This window comes from Aspergillus brasiliensis (assembly GCF_001889945.1).
Source record: "Aspergillus brasiliensis CBS 101740 unplaced genomic scaffold ASPBRscaffold_1, whole genome shotgun sequence".
In the NCBI taxonomy this organism is placed as follows: Eukaryota; Fungi; Ascomycota; class Eurotiomycetes; order Eurotiales; family Aspergillaceae; genus Aspergillus; species Aspergillus brasiliensis.
In genome coordinates, this window is record NW_027137442.1 from 3,601,290 (window position 1) to 3,615,340 (window position 14,051).

Below are 14,051 nucleotides of genomic sequence, written 5' to 3' on the forward strand. Positions count from 1 at the left end.
TTATTAGGAAGGGAGTAGATGGAATGGGGTGGGTTTTGCCGGCGGTGAGATTTATTCTGGCAGTATTAGCTTCCATCATCGATTATAGTAGTTATTTCCACTGGTTACATACTTGCATTCAAGTACATCCATCATGTTGGGGAAGAGATTGTTCTCCACGTTTCGGAGCTTACAGCATGAGAATCCTTTGGTACTTCTTATATAAATTGTCAAAGGATAAAGCATAATACTAAACTGGTTTAATCAGGGCCTTCCTCGCTCCGGCACGCCGCCGTCTTTCCCCCGTCGTCGCGGTCTCCCCGAGAAGCGCAAGATCCGCGATGTGAAGAAAGTGATTGCGGTGTCTTCGGCAAAGGGTGGTGTCGGGAAGTCGACGATAGCAGGTATACCTTTATACCAATATACTATCTTGTCAATCAACTGAAATACTCATGTCCTTGTGATCTGTCAGTCAACCTCGCTCTCGCCTTCGCCCGTCGCGGCATCCGCACTGGCATCCTCGACACCGATATCTTCGGCCCCTCTATCCCAACCTTGTTGAATCTCTCCGGGGAACCTAGATTAGATGATAGTGCGTTTCCTCCCTACACTATTACATATCATCCGTCACGATCCTTATCTCCCGCATAACTAACCAATAACCTCCGACAGAAAACTGCCTCCTCCCACTAACCAACTACGGCCTCAAATCCATGTCCATGGGCTACCTCCTCCCTTCGACGCAAGCACCCCCCACAACCGACCCCACCGAACGAGCCCCCATGGACCCGACTCCGATCTCCTGGCGCGGCCTAATGGTCACCAAAGCGATGCACCAGCTCCTACACTCCGTATCCTGGGGCCCGCTGGACGTGCTCTTCCTCGACCTTCCCCCGGGCACCGGTGACGTGCAACTCACCATCAACCAAGAGATTATCCTCGATGGCGCCGTGATCGTGACCACGCCGCAGGATATTGCGCTGCGGGATGCAGTGCGCGGAATCGGCATGTTTCAGCGCATGGATGTGCCGGTCCTGGGGATGGTGAGGAATATGGCGTTCTTTGCGTGTCCGGAGTGTGGGACGCAGACGAAGATCTTCTCTCAAGGGAAACATGTACATGAGGGGGCGGATTGGGGAGTTGAGGCGGAGTGTAGGAGGCTTGGGGTCGGGTTTTTGGGTGATGTCCCGCTGGATGCGAGGGTTTGTGAGGACGCGGATCGTGGGGTGCCGAGTGTGGTTGCGGAGGAAGGGAAGGAGGGTAAGGAAGGGGTGAGGAGGAAGGCGTTTTTGGATGTTGCGGAGCAAGTGGCGAAGAAGGTGGGCATTGAGTGGTAGATTTGGTGTTTGGGGGGAGGTGAAGATTGTATAGTATGTGTTATTATACCCAAAATGTTATGGTTAATGGTTTATGTGATTGCGTTATGTACAGACATGCGGATATTCAAAGATAGTATATGTCTTGATGATATTCAGACAAGGGGGTATTCCAAAACAACAAAACAATAGATCAAGAATATAGATAGAACAGTGACATAGATTGCCATGACTCATGTAGAAGACGCGCCAATCGTGATGTTGCAACACCAAGGTATGGTATGTATAATCACTTACACCCATTGGCTCGTCAACTCAATAAGCCACATACTCGTCAGCCGTCTTGAAGAACTCGCGATCCGGCATGGTCGGACGCGCATGCTTCTCAACATCAGCACTGCCATTCACACCTTCAGCATCACCATGGGCACCTCCACCAGCTGCAGATTCGGCATCACCCGCATCCGTCGTCGACTGCGCATCGAATGAGCGATAGGCTGAGTCGCCATCGTCGCTCATCAGTCCCACCACGCCACCGGCACGCAACACAGCGCGAGTGCTGGCTTCGTCGACACCGGTGTTAGTCACCGCGAGGGACTTCTCATCGCCGATCGTGCTGCTATCTTCAGGCAGCTCCGAGGTGAATTCGCTGCGGATAGTGCCCGATCCAGCATGGGACAATGGACGTTGGCGAAGTCGTGACCATGCGCCATCTGATGTGGTAGGAATGGCCCCCGCTTCACGGAAGAGCGTTCTTGTGCTGGCGTTCTCATCGAGGAGCTTCTTCCCCTCATACTCGGGGAGTAATATGAGTCGGCTGCTGGACTTGCTGAGAGCTGTACCTTGTGGAGAAGTCCCCAGCTGATCAACTGCGTCGGTTGACGTCTTGTGGGAGGTTATGCTCCCTTTTTCTGATCGGGTGGGGACAATGACGATATTCGTGGGGTTCGAGGCGAGGGTGGCTGGTTGAGAGGATGGGCGTAAACTCTCGGCTTTGGATTTGTTGGCCTCGTCCATTGACGCTCCGGCGCGACCGGCGTCGACGCTCATTCGTTTGACCTCGACGCCTTTCTGCTGTTCTCGTGCGATGGATCTCTCGTCTTGCTTGCTGGCCAGTCTGCTCCACATAGTCATAGGGTAACTCTTGCGGCCGGTCTTGGAGGGCAAGACGCCAGGGGCGTTTCGTCTTGCAGCGAGTGAACTGGGTGGAGGCAACTCGTCCTTGAATGCTTGGAGCCCGTACGCCAATTCCTTGATCCGTTGTCGCTGAACCCGGAGCTTCTCTTTGGCAAATTTCTCGTCCCACTCCCCTTTGGCTGCAAGCCATCCGCGAACAAGTATAGGGTTGAAGGTACCAACTTGGGAGCTGGGAATTTGCAGGACGGGACACTGAGACGGAGGATCAAGCGGGTAAACATTGCCCCGTTTGTCGACTCGTTGACGTATCATGCGGTCTTTGAAGGCCGGTAATGGGTCTCCTGCCTTGCCAATGGAAGCAACTGCAGTGCCGTTGGACGTCCCGTTAGCAGTGTCTCCTGGTCTGTCCGAGTCGCTGGATGACCCGGACCGCTGATCCTCAATTTCCACCTCTTCTTTCTGGGCACAGGCCAGAGCCCATGCTCCGAATTGAGCGATCGCCCGGTACATATACTTTGCGGGACGTGTGAAGCTCAGGGTGGGGGCAACGTGGCAGAGATCATCCCAGACTTGAAGCTGCACATGGGTACCGGGGTATTTGTGAAGGATCTCCCGTGATGGATCATGCTCATCGAGGAGCCTGTCACTGGGCGGATATGCCGTGGGGTTGGCGGCCTTATGTGCAATATAGAACTGCTCATCTCGTAGCATTTCGCCGCCCCCGCTTTGGATCAGCAAGGGAGGCAAGCCTCCCAATGACGGCTGGAATACCGGAGAAACGAGAGGATGGGACAACAGCTCATTAGTTGTGTACATATGAATCTGGTCCTTGATCTCCACTGTCTCCCCATCAAGCGTCACCTTGATCGTCTCGTGCTCGATATCGCAAGCACGTTCCGCGTGGGTCGCGCTGTTCCGGCGGCTCGAATACCCCTTCGCTGCTGTATCTGCGGCCTCGCTGTTTCCTTTCGGAATGGCCTTTAGTGCCTCACTCTGGCTGACTGGGTGTTTTTTGAGGCCTTTCTTCAACTCCCGCAGCTCATCCGCGTTTGGCGGGGGCCATGCAGCGGAGGGTTTATGCCTGAAGCCATAGGGAGGGATATAATCGCCAGGGTTGTCCGCGACAATGCTTGGAAACGAATGCGTGAGGTCTACCCAGGGAGAAATCAGGATTGCGCCTGCAGGTAAAGGCAGTCCTTGATCACGACAGATGACAAGCATCCTACCAGAGTCAGTCGGTGCTCCTCCACTCACACGCTTCACTTACGAGACCACCATTCCTCCACCGGCCGAGTCCCCGGCAAAAATGATTTCTTTCGGATCATAATCCTCCAACAGATACAGGTATGCGGCCAGCGAGTCTTGTAGACTGCACGGGAACGGAAACTGCGGCGCCAGACGATATTTAGCTGGAACACGGAATTAGTTTTCACGGTCCACGGGTCGCATCTTCAGCAAATCCAAACTCACTACATCACGTTAGCATCTGATACTAATCGAGAATGATTACTGAATCTTACCGTGCAAAAACCCGACCTTTGAGCTTCCTAGCATGCCGCTGCAGCTGATAGCGATGGGTATCCACACTAGCGAAAAAGTACGCCCCACCGTGAATATACAGCATGATCCGCTTCTGGCTCGGATGTTCGCGACTCGTCTGCTTCCGCTCGTTATAATCATCCTTCATCTCGATCCACTCCCCCTTGAGGTCCTCGGCCGGTCCACGCCATTGCCACCACTCACTCCCTCCAATCCGCGCGATGCCCTTGGGACCCAACTGCTGGTTGATGGCCTTTGCCGCTGACGATAGATGTTCTTCCGATACGGTTACGGTTTGCAGCTTCACCCAATGGGGTGCCGGCACTTTCTGGCAGGTAAAGGCCTGGAGATCCTCGACGGGGTGTTTGGACGCATAGACGAGAAATTCCCGCAGGATGCGAATGGCTTCATCGTAGGTGACGTGGACGCTGGGCTTATCACGGAGCGATTTGCGATGGACGTACTGGAAACAGAGGATCAGGGTCAATGTCAGAGTCAAGGTATATAAGCTACATATGACCCGGGATCACACGGGATGGGATAGAAGGTGAAGTGACAGCGGCAGGGCGACCCACATGCGAGATCAGGGTCTGGAGGACGGCCGGAGTGAGGGCCACACTCAAGGCGAAGGTGTTGAGTGGCATTGTGCTAGTCTAGAGGAGGGAAAGTCGACCAGGACACATGGCTGATGCCAGGTATGAAAAGGAAGGGAAGAAATTGAAAAAAAGAAGGATAGTAGGATGAGGATTTAATGTGGAGGACGCGAGCGGGTCAAGGGAATGAAGGGGGAGAAAGGGGGGAGATGTGGAACGAGCGTGGCTGCAGCGAGAGAAGGGAGGGAGCGAGATTAAGAGTCAAGATAAAGGAGCGGAAAGGGACAGGAACACGATGCGATTGCCACATGTCATTGGGCACTGCATCGTCATTGTCATTGCATCGACAGTAGACAAGAGAGTGGAGTGGAGGCTATCCAAACTCTCTTCAGAAGATCCCGACCGGTCGGCGGTGATGTCATGGGACTCGGTCCCTGGCAGTCCCGATCAATCAATCAATCAGCGACCATCATCACCGCCACTCATCATCCTGTCGATGATGATGACTTGTTTCTTTTGCCAACGGATGTGCATCGTTAGCTGCTTTGACGAGCCACGCGTTGCAGCAGCCAGCCAAGTCTGCACGCTGGACTGACTCTCTGAGCCTCAGTCTTTCCCATTCTCTCCGCCGCATAGCCCGCCGGCAGTGGTGCTAAGTAGAATTATATATTGTAAGATTGAGATCCCTCCAGAGTACTATCACTACTATATACTAACTAATCAACTGATAGTCCTATTTGAGTAAATAAGATTCAGCGCAGTACTCGTAACAGATGCGGAAGAGACAAAACTATTCTTGCATGATAAATACAACTTAAGGCAAAGAAAGAATCATTTCCCGAGTGGTCATTAGCAAACTTTTCCAGATCTTCATACTTCCCCGTGCAATATTATGTCGCTTTCTGTGAACAAATGATTGTATGATTTATATATTGTATCAACATATTCTGCTGCAATTCGAAAGAGATCTAATCAGATAATTACTATATATAGTACAGCAATCAACGTGTACCTACCAGAGAAGTAATTTGTCTTGTAGCTTGAGTCCGTTGACTTCACAGCATTTATGTGTTTAGCTACGCTAATCATCTTGCAGCCTCGTAGCCTTGTCACTAAGGGAGCCTTAGGGACCAGGCTAAGAAACGCACCATATTGCCTTTTGTGCTCAATAACATCTGCCATTCAAGCTTCCTACCCGGAAGTTAAACCCCATATGAGAGTGAAATCAGGTAACTTCAGCTGGCTTAATCTTGCTACTATTGGTTGGGTTATCCTTGCTTCCTTTTAGGACGGGGTAACGTTTATGAGGTAAAGTCACGTCATGGCCTGGTATCTGATCGCTCATATAAGGGCAAGGTAAACCACGATCTTAAATCGTGTAAATCCTCTGAATCCTCTGAATTTTGTCAACAGAAGCCACGTTTGGCCCTCAGTCGAAAATGGAGTCACGGCTCAATACCTCTTCATATGCGAGGTAAACGTCTCTTCTCGTCATGATTGACCTAACTACTAATATCGACGAAGAAAATTCAGAGAACCACCAATCCAGGTGATTGTTGGGAGTGCTAAGACCTCCTATTATGTCCACCCTGGAGCCTTGTCATGGTGCGACAGGTCAGCATTGAAGGCGCGAATCGACGGGCCATGGAAGCAGAACGGAGCTGATAGTCCAATTGACTGGTCTGACTTTGATGAGCAGACAGTCGAATGCGTCTTGAGCTACCTCTATACGCAAGACTACTACGTCCGTCAGTCGGGACATGTTCCTGATGATAGTTGCAAAAAAGGAGATGACAGCAAAGGTTGGGCGATTTCAAATGAAGTCAAATCAGTGCTCAACTAATAGTGTTCATAGCTACTACGGGAATTGAGCCGTTCGTCTCGAGTGAGGCAAAGCCCTCTACTAGTACCTTTGAGTCTGTACCGGGTGATAAAAAACCACTTAACAGACCACTGACTCCCTTGAGTCAGTGTCTCGAGGTTGGCCTACCGGCAGATAATAACCGTACTGCTGCAGGCGCCTGCACCTATCACCAAGCATCTCAGAATCCTAACGATAGCCTTGCCGCTGAGATTATGGCCCATGCGAAGGTATATTGTTTCGCACATCGTTACTGTGTCCGGAAATTGGAGGTCTTCGCACTGCAACGCCTCACAAAAGTTCTTATTACCATCAATGCAGAGACAGAGACAGTATTCCCGTATCTCACAGATGCTATCCGTGTCGTCTACGATTCGACCCCGAGCGCGGGTTTGCAAGATAATCCTGCTCGGAAGTTGTTATCTCAATATGTTGCATTGAATTACACTCTGCTTCAAAGCGAAAGCTTGGATCAGATTATAGCAGAGGGCGGTGAATTCATGGCTGATGTATCACACAAGTTGGCGAGGCGACTCAATATGACTGGGGTAGATACCCAGTCTTTGGAGAGGCAGACTGATGAGCTTCAACGAAAGATATATAATCTGAATCGAGGTCTCCAGGAACAAGAAAGCCAGCTCCAAGAATTTATGGACCAATTGACGGAGTGCCAGAGCTTAAATCGAGGACTTACCAGAAAGTATGGCAAATTCAGACGGTAGGTATAACCTGCGATTGCCTACACCCAGTACACCACTTCGTTAAGTGGACGGTATCAAACTGTTCACTTACATTGCATGATGGCAATTGGCCGAAATCCGGTGTATCATTATATATTCGGGAAAACAGAAACAAAACACCCCACTACTACGTGCAGCTAAGGATTCTTAATGGTAGTAGAATTATTGTTGGCGGAACTAGATTGGGACATGACCTAATGGCTTAGCAGCTCGTAGTCGAAGGGCATCTGGACCTCAAAATATGTATTTGAGTCCTATCTAACGAGTTGTATATTCTGCATCATAACCAGTAGCGCTGCTGCTTACTAGAGCGGATACCTAAATAAAGTTAGGCTGGAGTGATGAACAGCGTTCGCTATGAGTGGTATCAGGACCAGCTGGAGAGACCACCTGCTCCGGTATATACCTTATTAAAAAACCAGCAGGCCGTAGCATTCCCGTATAAATTCGCAGATAAATATAGAGTTATACATAACAGACAAGGCCATGACAAACACAGGGCCTCAGCTTCTGAAGAATGGAATACATGAATCGGTCCCCATCAGCATCCCACAGAATCTCCTATCCCTAGGTAGTACTTCCCCTTATCTAGGACACGCAGGTGCATTTACTATCATAGGTCAGCTGAGACTCTTCTTTGCTCTGATGACATTTACTCACCCCTTCTTGCACTTCTTCTTCTTGCAGGAAGAAGAAGAGGAGGAAGAATCCTTAGTCTCCTCCGAAGACTTGGTAGTAGTCTTAGTAGCCGTCTTGGTACTCTTGGTCTTGGTGGAGGTCGTAGTGGAAGTAGTGGTTTCCGAGGTCGTAGTGGACGTCGAGGTGGTAGTTGTGGTATCCTTAGTGGAGGTGTCCTTAGTGGAGGTGGTCTTGGTGCTCGTTTCAGAGTCAGGAGTAGCCGTCGACGTGGTCTTGGTGCTGGTGATGGTCGCGGTATCCTTGGCCGACGAGGAGCTGGACGTGGTCGTAGCGGTATCGGTGTCCTTCGGCTTGCTGCTTGTGGATTTGGTGGTCTGGGCTGCCTCGGCGGATCCAGAGCTGTTCTTGCTCTTGGATGTAGTCTCGGCCTTGGTTGGCGTGCTGGTTGCGGGGGTGATCGTGGCCTTTTGCGAAGACGATGTCACGGTAGACTTGACCGTGTGGGAAGCTAAAACATATCAGCATCGAGTGATGGAATCACTTTTCAAACATCGAATGAACTCACCCGTCTCAGAGGCTGTGCTCGCACTTCCTGTCTGGCTCGGCGTGGCCTTGCTCGAGGCAGAATGGGACTTGACGGCCGAGGAGGATGGGGTAGCGGTGGGCGTACAGGCCGCCACTGAGGAAGAATCGCGCTTGGCAAAAGCAGTACCATCAGTTGCACTCCAGTCCAGCAACTGGTTGGTGTCCCATTTCCATGAGGCAGTCGGGTACTTCTCATTGAACGCATCCAGCGCCTTGCCATAGCTGTTCTTGACGCCCGCAGCCTCCGTGCTGGTGACTTGTGCCGAAACCGATGAGATACGGGTAGAGACAGCGTTGGCTTGGTCAGTCATGAACTTGTTCATCCAGCTTTTATACGCAGTGGCCCATCCATCCTTGGGTTTGGGGAGGTTGGAGTTGCAGGTATCTTGGTTCATGAGATCGTCAATGCCAAGGAAGGCCTTGAACATCCGGGTGTTGGTGTCCTTGAAGTAGGTAGCCACGCTGTTGTCACGGAGCATTGAAACAACGACTGCCAGTGTGTTCATGATGCTTAGTGCACTGTCCTGTCGGGCATCTCCAGTGCCTTCTACCGCAGCCATGCCACTCAATGCTGTAGTTCCGAACATCTGTACCATGGAGTCAGCCATCGCCGGTCGGGTGATATAAGAGGGCAACAGGAGAGGTGCATAATAAACTCACCGGCGCCTTGTAAGAGTTCAGACGACTGTCCATGGCCACCAGCTCCGGGTATGTTTCGCCAGGCAACTGTCAACACCGATTAGCATCACCAGCCTCAGGTTATTGAGGTGACAGATCTCAGATGGATACTCACATAACTGTAGAGCTTCTGGAGCCGCGGCTTGTTCACTCCTTGCTTATTCTTGAAGGTTGAGTCGATCGTGAGGAACCATGTTTTGAAATCGTCGCAGAAATTGTACTCGTCGATAATAGCCGCTAGGAAGGCATCCAGAATTTGGAGCTCGTCTGGAGATAATTAGCGCACGCATAGACACTATGGCCACGTATCTGACTACTTACAAACATGATCCACGTTAATGTGAGGCTTATCCTGGTTATTCTTATTGATCTGCACTCCCAAGTCCAGGTAATTTTGTAGAGAGCCCGCCGCAACGTCGTCCCAGTAGCCAGCCGTTGTTTTGGAAACGTCAGCGGCATCGGCAATAGTCGTGTACGTGACTGCTGCATCACAAGAATCCAGCTTGGGAATAAAGTAACCGAGGAAGCTATAACCACTGGCCTTGGTTTGGCCACTTTGGATATTCTTTGAACGAAAGTATTGGGGCTTGTAGATTGTCTGCCCCAGGCTGCACTCGCCCAGCTTGGTGACTTTGCCATGATCGCGGCGGTCAAAGTAATTCAAGCCTCGTCGTCTTGTCGACGAGGTCGAATCATCCTCATTCTGCTCGATATCATCCTCCGTAAGAGTGGTAGGGAGGGTGTACCGCCAACAGGAAGCCTCAGCGCTGGCACTTGCACTGGCAGCTACCCCGGACGACGATGCCTCTCCGCGTGGGATAACAGAGGCCGTGGTTAGATTAACCAAAAGGAATAAAAGAGCGACAGCTTTTGAACCAGCCATGGTAAAGAAAGAAGGTTAATGATAGTATAAGAGTTGGTTGTGTGATGAAAACAAATCCGAAGAGCGATCAACTAGGTATTTATCCTCCTCTGGCGACATCACGTCCTGCTTCACCTGTCGGCATAGTAAGCTCGTAAACCTCTTCAATGTCGATCAAATGGGGGCCATGATGTTTCATTGCTGGGGCCAAACGGCGAGGCTCAGCGAATGCTCCTATTCAAACGGGAAAAGCTAGGGCTGGAAATAGCCACCGCCCCCAGCCTAAATCCGCTCCTTTATAATTGCCCCTCCTTAACGGCATCCCTGCGGAACTTCATCTTCATTCCCAGACCCCTAAACGACCTGTCTCAGTTGATCCACATGCACTTCTTTGACTTACCCCAAGAGCTTCTGGAGGCCATCTTGGCGCAGACCTCGCGTGGCTCCCTCGCCAGCCTCGCGCGGGTCTGCCAACGCCTCCGGCCGCTCGTTGAGCGCATCCTGTACCAGTCGGTGTACTTGCGCAACCATGACGGAGAAAAGTTTACCTACGCACTAGACTGTGTGCCATCCCGGGCGGAGTATGTGAGAGAGCTTCTAGTTCACTACCATTATGTCGATGTTCCCGACGAAGAGGAGTATTATCCCTTATATGCGGAAACCCTCGCTCCAACGATCGCGCGTCTCGTAAATCTGCGGACCCTTGTCGTCAAGGGACTCGAGTTTGACGCGGACCGAGAAGAAGACGACGATATCATTGGGGGATATGAGAGAGTCATCGCAGAAGCCGAGAAATGGGACAGTCTCTTCGCGCAGTCTGCTGTGCCGGGCTCGCAAATCCTTCCGTCACTCACCAAATGTCTGCCAATACCCTTTGCCATCCTCTGACCTCAGACGCTAATATGTCTCAGGTGAGATGATCATGAATGATATCGCGCCCAATGAGCCAGCTTGGGACTTTAGTCTGAGGGGCGCCGTGCTGATCCATCCGTATCTCCGGGACCTGACCATCGTCGGGGCCGAAATTGAAAGCCTGCAGAATCATATGCCTTCACCCCGATCAACGCCCCTCGAAAGACTAAGCCTCTTTGGCTGCGATGTGTCCCCCTCCGCAATGGGCGCGTTGTTGTCGGTACCGCGTGCCTTGCAACACTTAACGTATAAGGGGGCTCCCTGGTGTTATAGGCCCACAAATCTTATGCCGAAAAGGCAAATATACGTCGACATGATTAAGAGCCAAGCCGACTCGCTTCTGAGTCTCGACATTGATTTCTATCCAGGAGTCGTTGACAATCCTACGGTAGATTTCACTGCCCTCCACTGCCTGGAACAACTCACCGTTGAACCAGATGCCTTGAGAGGGACCGGAGAACATGACCCGAAGAACAACAGCAAATTATGCCTGTGGAGAAGCCCCGAGCTAAAGTGCCAGCTTCCTCCGAGCCTCAAGCGTCTAGTGCTTTTTCTATATAGCTGGAAGAACCCGCCAGATTGGCGTACCTTGGTTATACTCTACAACTGGATTTCGCGGGGAAGTTTGCCAAATCTGGAGATGATCACTTTTCAGCTGGCGAAACCGTGTGAGCGCGAGATATTGGACCGGTCGCTTGGAGACGGTAGTGAACTGTCAATTGGTCAGGCATTCCAAGAGGTCAAGGTGCAGTTGCAGTTTGAGCATGTTCCTAATTGCAAAGACGATGGTTATGGACTGTTCGACTGTGCTGATTGCAGTATAAGTTGGCGGAATATGCATGCTTAAGATAATAATTATCATGTGTTAGAAGAGCATTTTTACAATGAGATCGCTGCTCGAGCATTTGATGTATCTTGTCAGTATAATGGAGATGTGTCTCTCCCATATCATGAATGCAGCAATCACGGCTGCCAGGCTCTTCAAACAACCGCACACATAATCTGAGAACCAGTATCCTACCTAACAAATAGACCACCCAACTCCAGAGAATACCCAGAAAGCGAAACCATCCTACCCAACTGAAGACAATAAAATCACACCACCCTTCACCAATCCCATTCCCACGTAATCCTCAGCCAGTGTCCACGGGCCAAATCGAACCCGACCTATCAACATTCGTACAGACCCGACAAAACTCATCAGCCCAATCAAGGTTAAAAAGAAAGTTTGATTGCAGGTAATATCGAACACGCGACGAATATGGGGGTCTAGAAGTAGCCGATACGTTGGAAGGATCCGAGATCTGGGGCCAAAAGGCTAGAAATGATGGGACTAGTCGTGATGATTGACACGGGTAGTCAGTCAGTACTAGTGGTCTATCGGCCATGTGTGTGTGTGTGTGTGTGACCCCTGAATATCATTCCTTTGGGTGGGTACCTGCATTATTGGGCTGTGCTCGTATTTTTGTTTGGGGGTGAGGGTGAGATGAGGTGGTGAGTGGATGCGCGTCGAGATGTGGTTAGGATGAGGGTGTGAGGGTTGATGGTAGTTAGGCTTGGTTGGGGGGTTTGGGAGGATGTAGTTATTATTATCTTTATTTATATTTATCTATTTGTAGGTTGAATGTAGATACTAAATACAGGGAAGGAATGGAAGTGGTGGAATAGAAGTATGTGTTTTGTTAGAGCATGTTGAGAGGTGCATACACTGCGGGTTGGCTTACTGTGGTAGATAGAGGCGGGAGCTACACCGATGGATCCTATTCTCGGTGGTAGGTCAACTGGATATTATTCTAGACTAGGACGGAGTATTAACTTGATATCCGCGTATGATTCGTACTCTTGAGTTGTACATTCACTCCAATTCCATTGAACTCATATTGGATACATAACAACTCGAGCTGTAGCTAGACAATGACGTCTTCCGACCGACAGGACTCTTATCTTATCGTCTGCAGCATCTGACCGCACTAGTCCCAATCCGGCGATTCAACATGACAGCTTCAGCTTCAACTTCATCACCACTCCACCTCCTCCAGCAACACAACCAACCAAACACAGCATCATCATCATCATCAACAACAACAACAGCGAAATCCTCTCAAAATGCCGCCCACCCACCCTTCAGCAATGAAAGCCTGGCTCTACAGCACCACCCACCCCACCCTCGAACAAAACCTCACCCTCACACCCACCGCGCCAACCCCCCCAGCTCCCCAGAAAACCCAACTCCTCATCCGCGTACACACCTGCGCCCTCAACCCAGCCGACTACAAAGTCCCCACCATGCCCGTGATCTCAACCCTGCTGATCCGCAAACCCGCCAGCCCGTGCCTCGACTTCGCCGGCGAAATCGTCTCCACAGGACCGAACGTCCCCTCCACCCTAACCCCGGGTAAACTCGTCTATGGCACGCTCCCACTTCCAACCCAATTCGGCCCGTTAGCCGAATACGTCCTCGCCGACGCCGAGCACGTACAGATCATCCCCGAGGGGGTTGAGGTCGATCACGCCGCGACGGTGGGAGTAGCGGGCCAGACGGCGTGGCAGGCCATCGCACCGTACGTGACACCGGGAGCGGGGGACAAGGTATTGGTAGTGGGAGCGTCGGGCGGGTGTGGGATCTACGGGGTGCAGATAGCGAAGGCGCTGGGGTGTGAGGTGACGGCGGTGTGTTCGGGGAAGAATGTGGAGTTTGTGAAGGGATTAGGGGCAGATGAGGTGATTGATTATACGGTGGAGGATGTGGTGGAGGTGGTGAAGGCGAAGGGAAAAGTGTACCGGTTGGTTGTGGATCATGTGGGGGAGCCGTGGGAGTTGTATCGGGAGAGTGAGAAGTTTATGGTGCCGGGGGGTGTCTTTACGCAGGTTGGGGCGCATTGGATGCCTACGTTTGCGGTGAGGTTTATACGGCCGGGATTTTTGGGCGGGGGGAGGATGAAGTATGTACCGATCTTTTGGAAGAGTAATCAGAAGGATTTGACGAAGGTGGGGGAGTTGATTGGCGAGGGGAAGGTGAGGGTCGTGCTGGACAGTGTTTTTGGGTTTGAAGATGCACCGAAGGCGTTTGAGAAGCTGCGTGGGGGAAGGGCGAGGGGGAAGGTGGTGGTTCATGTGGTGGAGAGGTCGTGAGGGTGTTGTTTTGGTCTGGGTTGTTGGGATTGATTTCATGGCGTTGTAATATTCTATTTAGGGTGTTATATCTGACAG

The 14,051-nt window shown here is 51.2% G+C and overlaps 6 protein-coding genes across 6 annotated transcripts; 4 read left to right on the plus strand and 2 right to left on the minus strand.

Moving 5' to 3' along the window:
* Window positions 1-133: 133 nt before the first annotated feature.
* On the plus strand, window positions 134-1,316 carry ASPBRDRAFT_114556 (Mrp/NBP35 family ATP-binding protein; the record flags this gene model as incomplete). Its single annotated transcript, XM_067616830.1, has 4 exons — window positions 134-190; window positions 248-383; window positions 452-571; window positions 652-1,316. 4 exons carry the CDS (start codon window positions 134-136, stop codon window positions 1,314-1,316), a joined length of 978 nt encoding a protein of 325 aa, XP_067485325.1.
* A 294-nt stretch (window positions 1,317-1,610) lies between these two features.
* Window positions 1,611-4,618, minus strand: ASPBRDRAFT_61517 (lipase/esterase family protein; the record flags this gene model as incomplete). Its single annotated transcript, XM_067628315.1, has 4 exons — window positions 1,611-3,654; window positions 3,700-3,801; window positions 3,953-4,434; window positions 4,547-4,618. 4 exons carry the CDS (start codon window positions 4,613-4,615, stop codon window positions 1,611-1,613), a joined length of 2,697 nt encoding a protein of 898 aa, XP_067485326.1.
* A 1,385-nt stretch (window positions 4,619-6,003) lies between these two features.
* ASPBRDRAFT_50878 (uncharacterized protein) lies at window positions 6,004-7,147 on the plus strand (the record flags this gene model as incomplete). Its single annotated transcript, XM_067626621.1, has 3 exons — window positions 6,004-6,038; window positions 6,089-6,360; window positions 6,420-7,147. The coding sequence occupies 3 exons, from the start codon at window positions 6,004-6,006 to the stop codon at window positions 7,145-7,147; spliced, it is 1,035 nt and encodes a 344-aa protein (XP_067485327.1).
* A 350-nt stretch (window positions 7,148-7,497) lies between these two features.
* On the minus strand, window positions 7,498-9,950 carry ASPBRDRAFT_167552 (uncharacterized protein; the record flags this gene model as incomplete). The annotated part of the gene is made up of 6 exons (XM_067619619.1): window positions 7,498-7,775; window positions 7,826-8,312; window positions 8,370-8,976; window positions 9,050-9,115; window positions 9,183-9,334; window positions 9,389-9,950. 6 exons carry the CDS (start codon window positions 9,948-9,950, stop codon window positions 7,754-7,756), a joined length of 1,896 nt encoding a protein of 631 aa, XP_067485328.1. The 3' UTR covers window positions 7,498-7,753.
* Window positions 9,951-10,310: 360 nt separating this feature from the next.
* On the plus strand, window positions 10,311-11,688 carry ASPBRDRAFT_114466 (uncharacterized protein; the record flags this gene model as incomplete). Its single annotated transcript, XM_067616821.1, has 2 exons — window positions 10,311-10,788; window positions 10,841-11,688. The coding sequence occupies 2 exons, from the start codon at window positions 10,311-10,313 to the stop codon at window positions 11,686-11,688; spliced, it is 1,326 nt and encodes a 441-aa protein (XP_067485329.1).
* A 1,259-nt stretch (window positions 11,689-12,947) lies between these two features.
* Window positions 12,948-13,973, plus strand: ASPBRDRAFT_191341 (NAD(P)-dependent alcohol dehydrogenase; the record flags this gene model as incomplete). The annotated part of the gene is made up of 1 exon (XM_067620360.1): window positions 12,948-13,973. The coding sequence occupies one exon, from the start codon at window positions 12,948-12,950 to the stop codon at window positions 13,971-13,973; it is 1,026 nt and encodes a 341-aa protein (XP_067485330.1).
* Window positions 13,974-14,051: the final 78 nt, after the last annotated feature.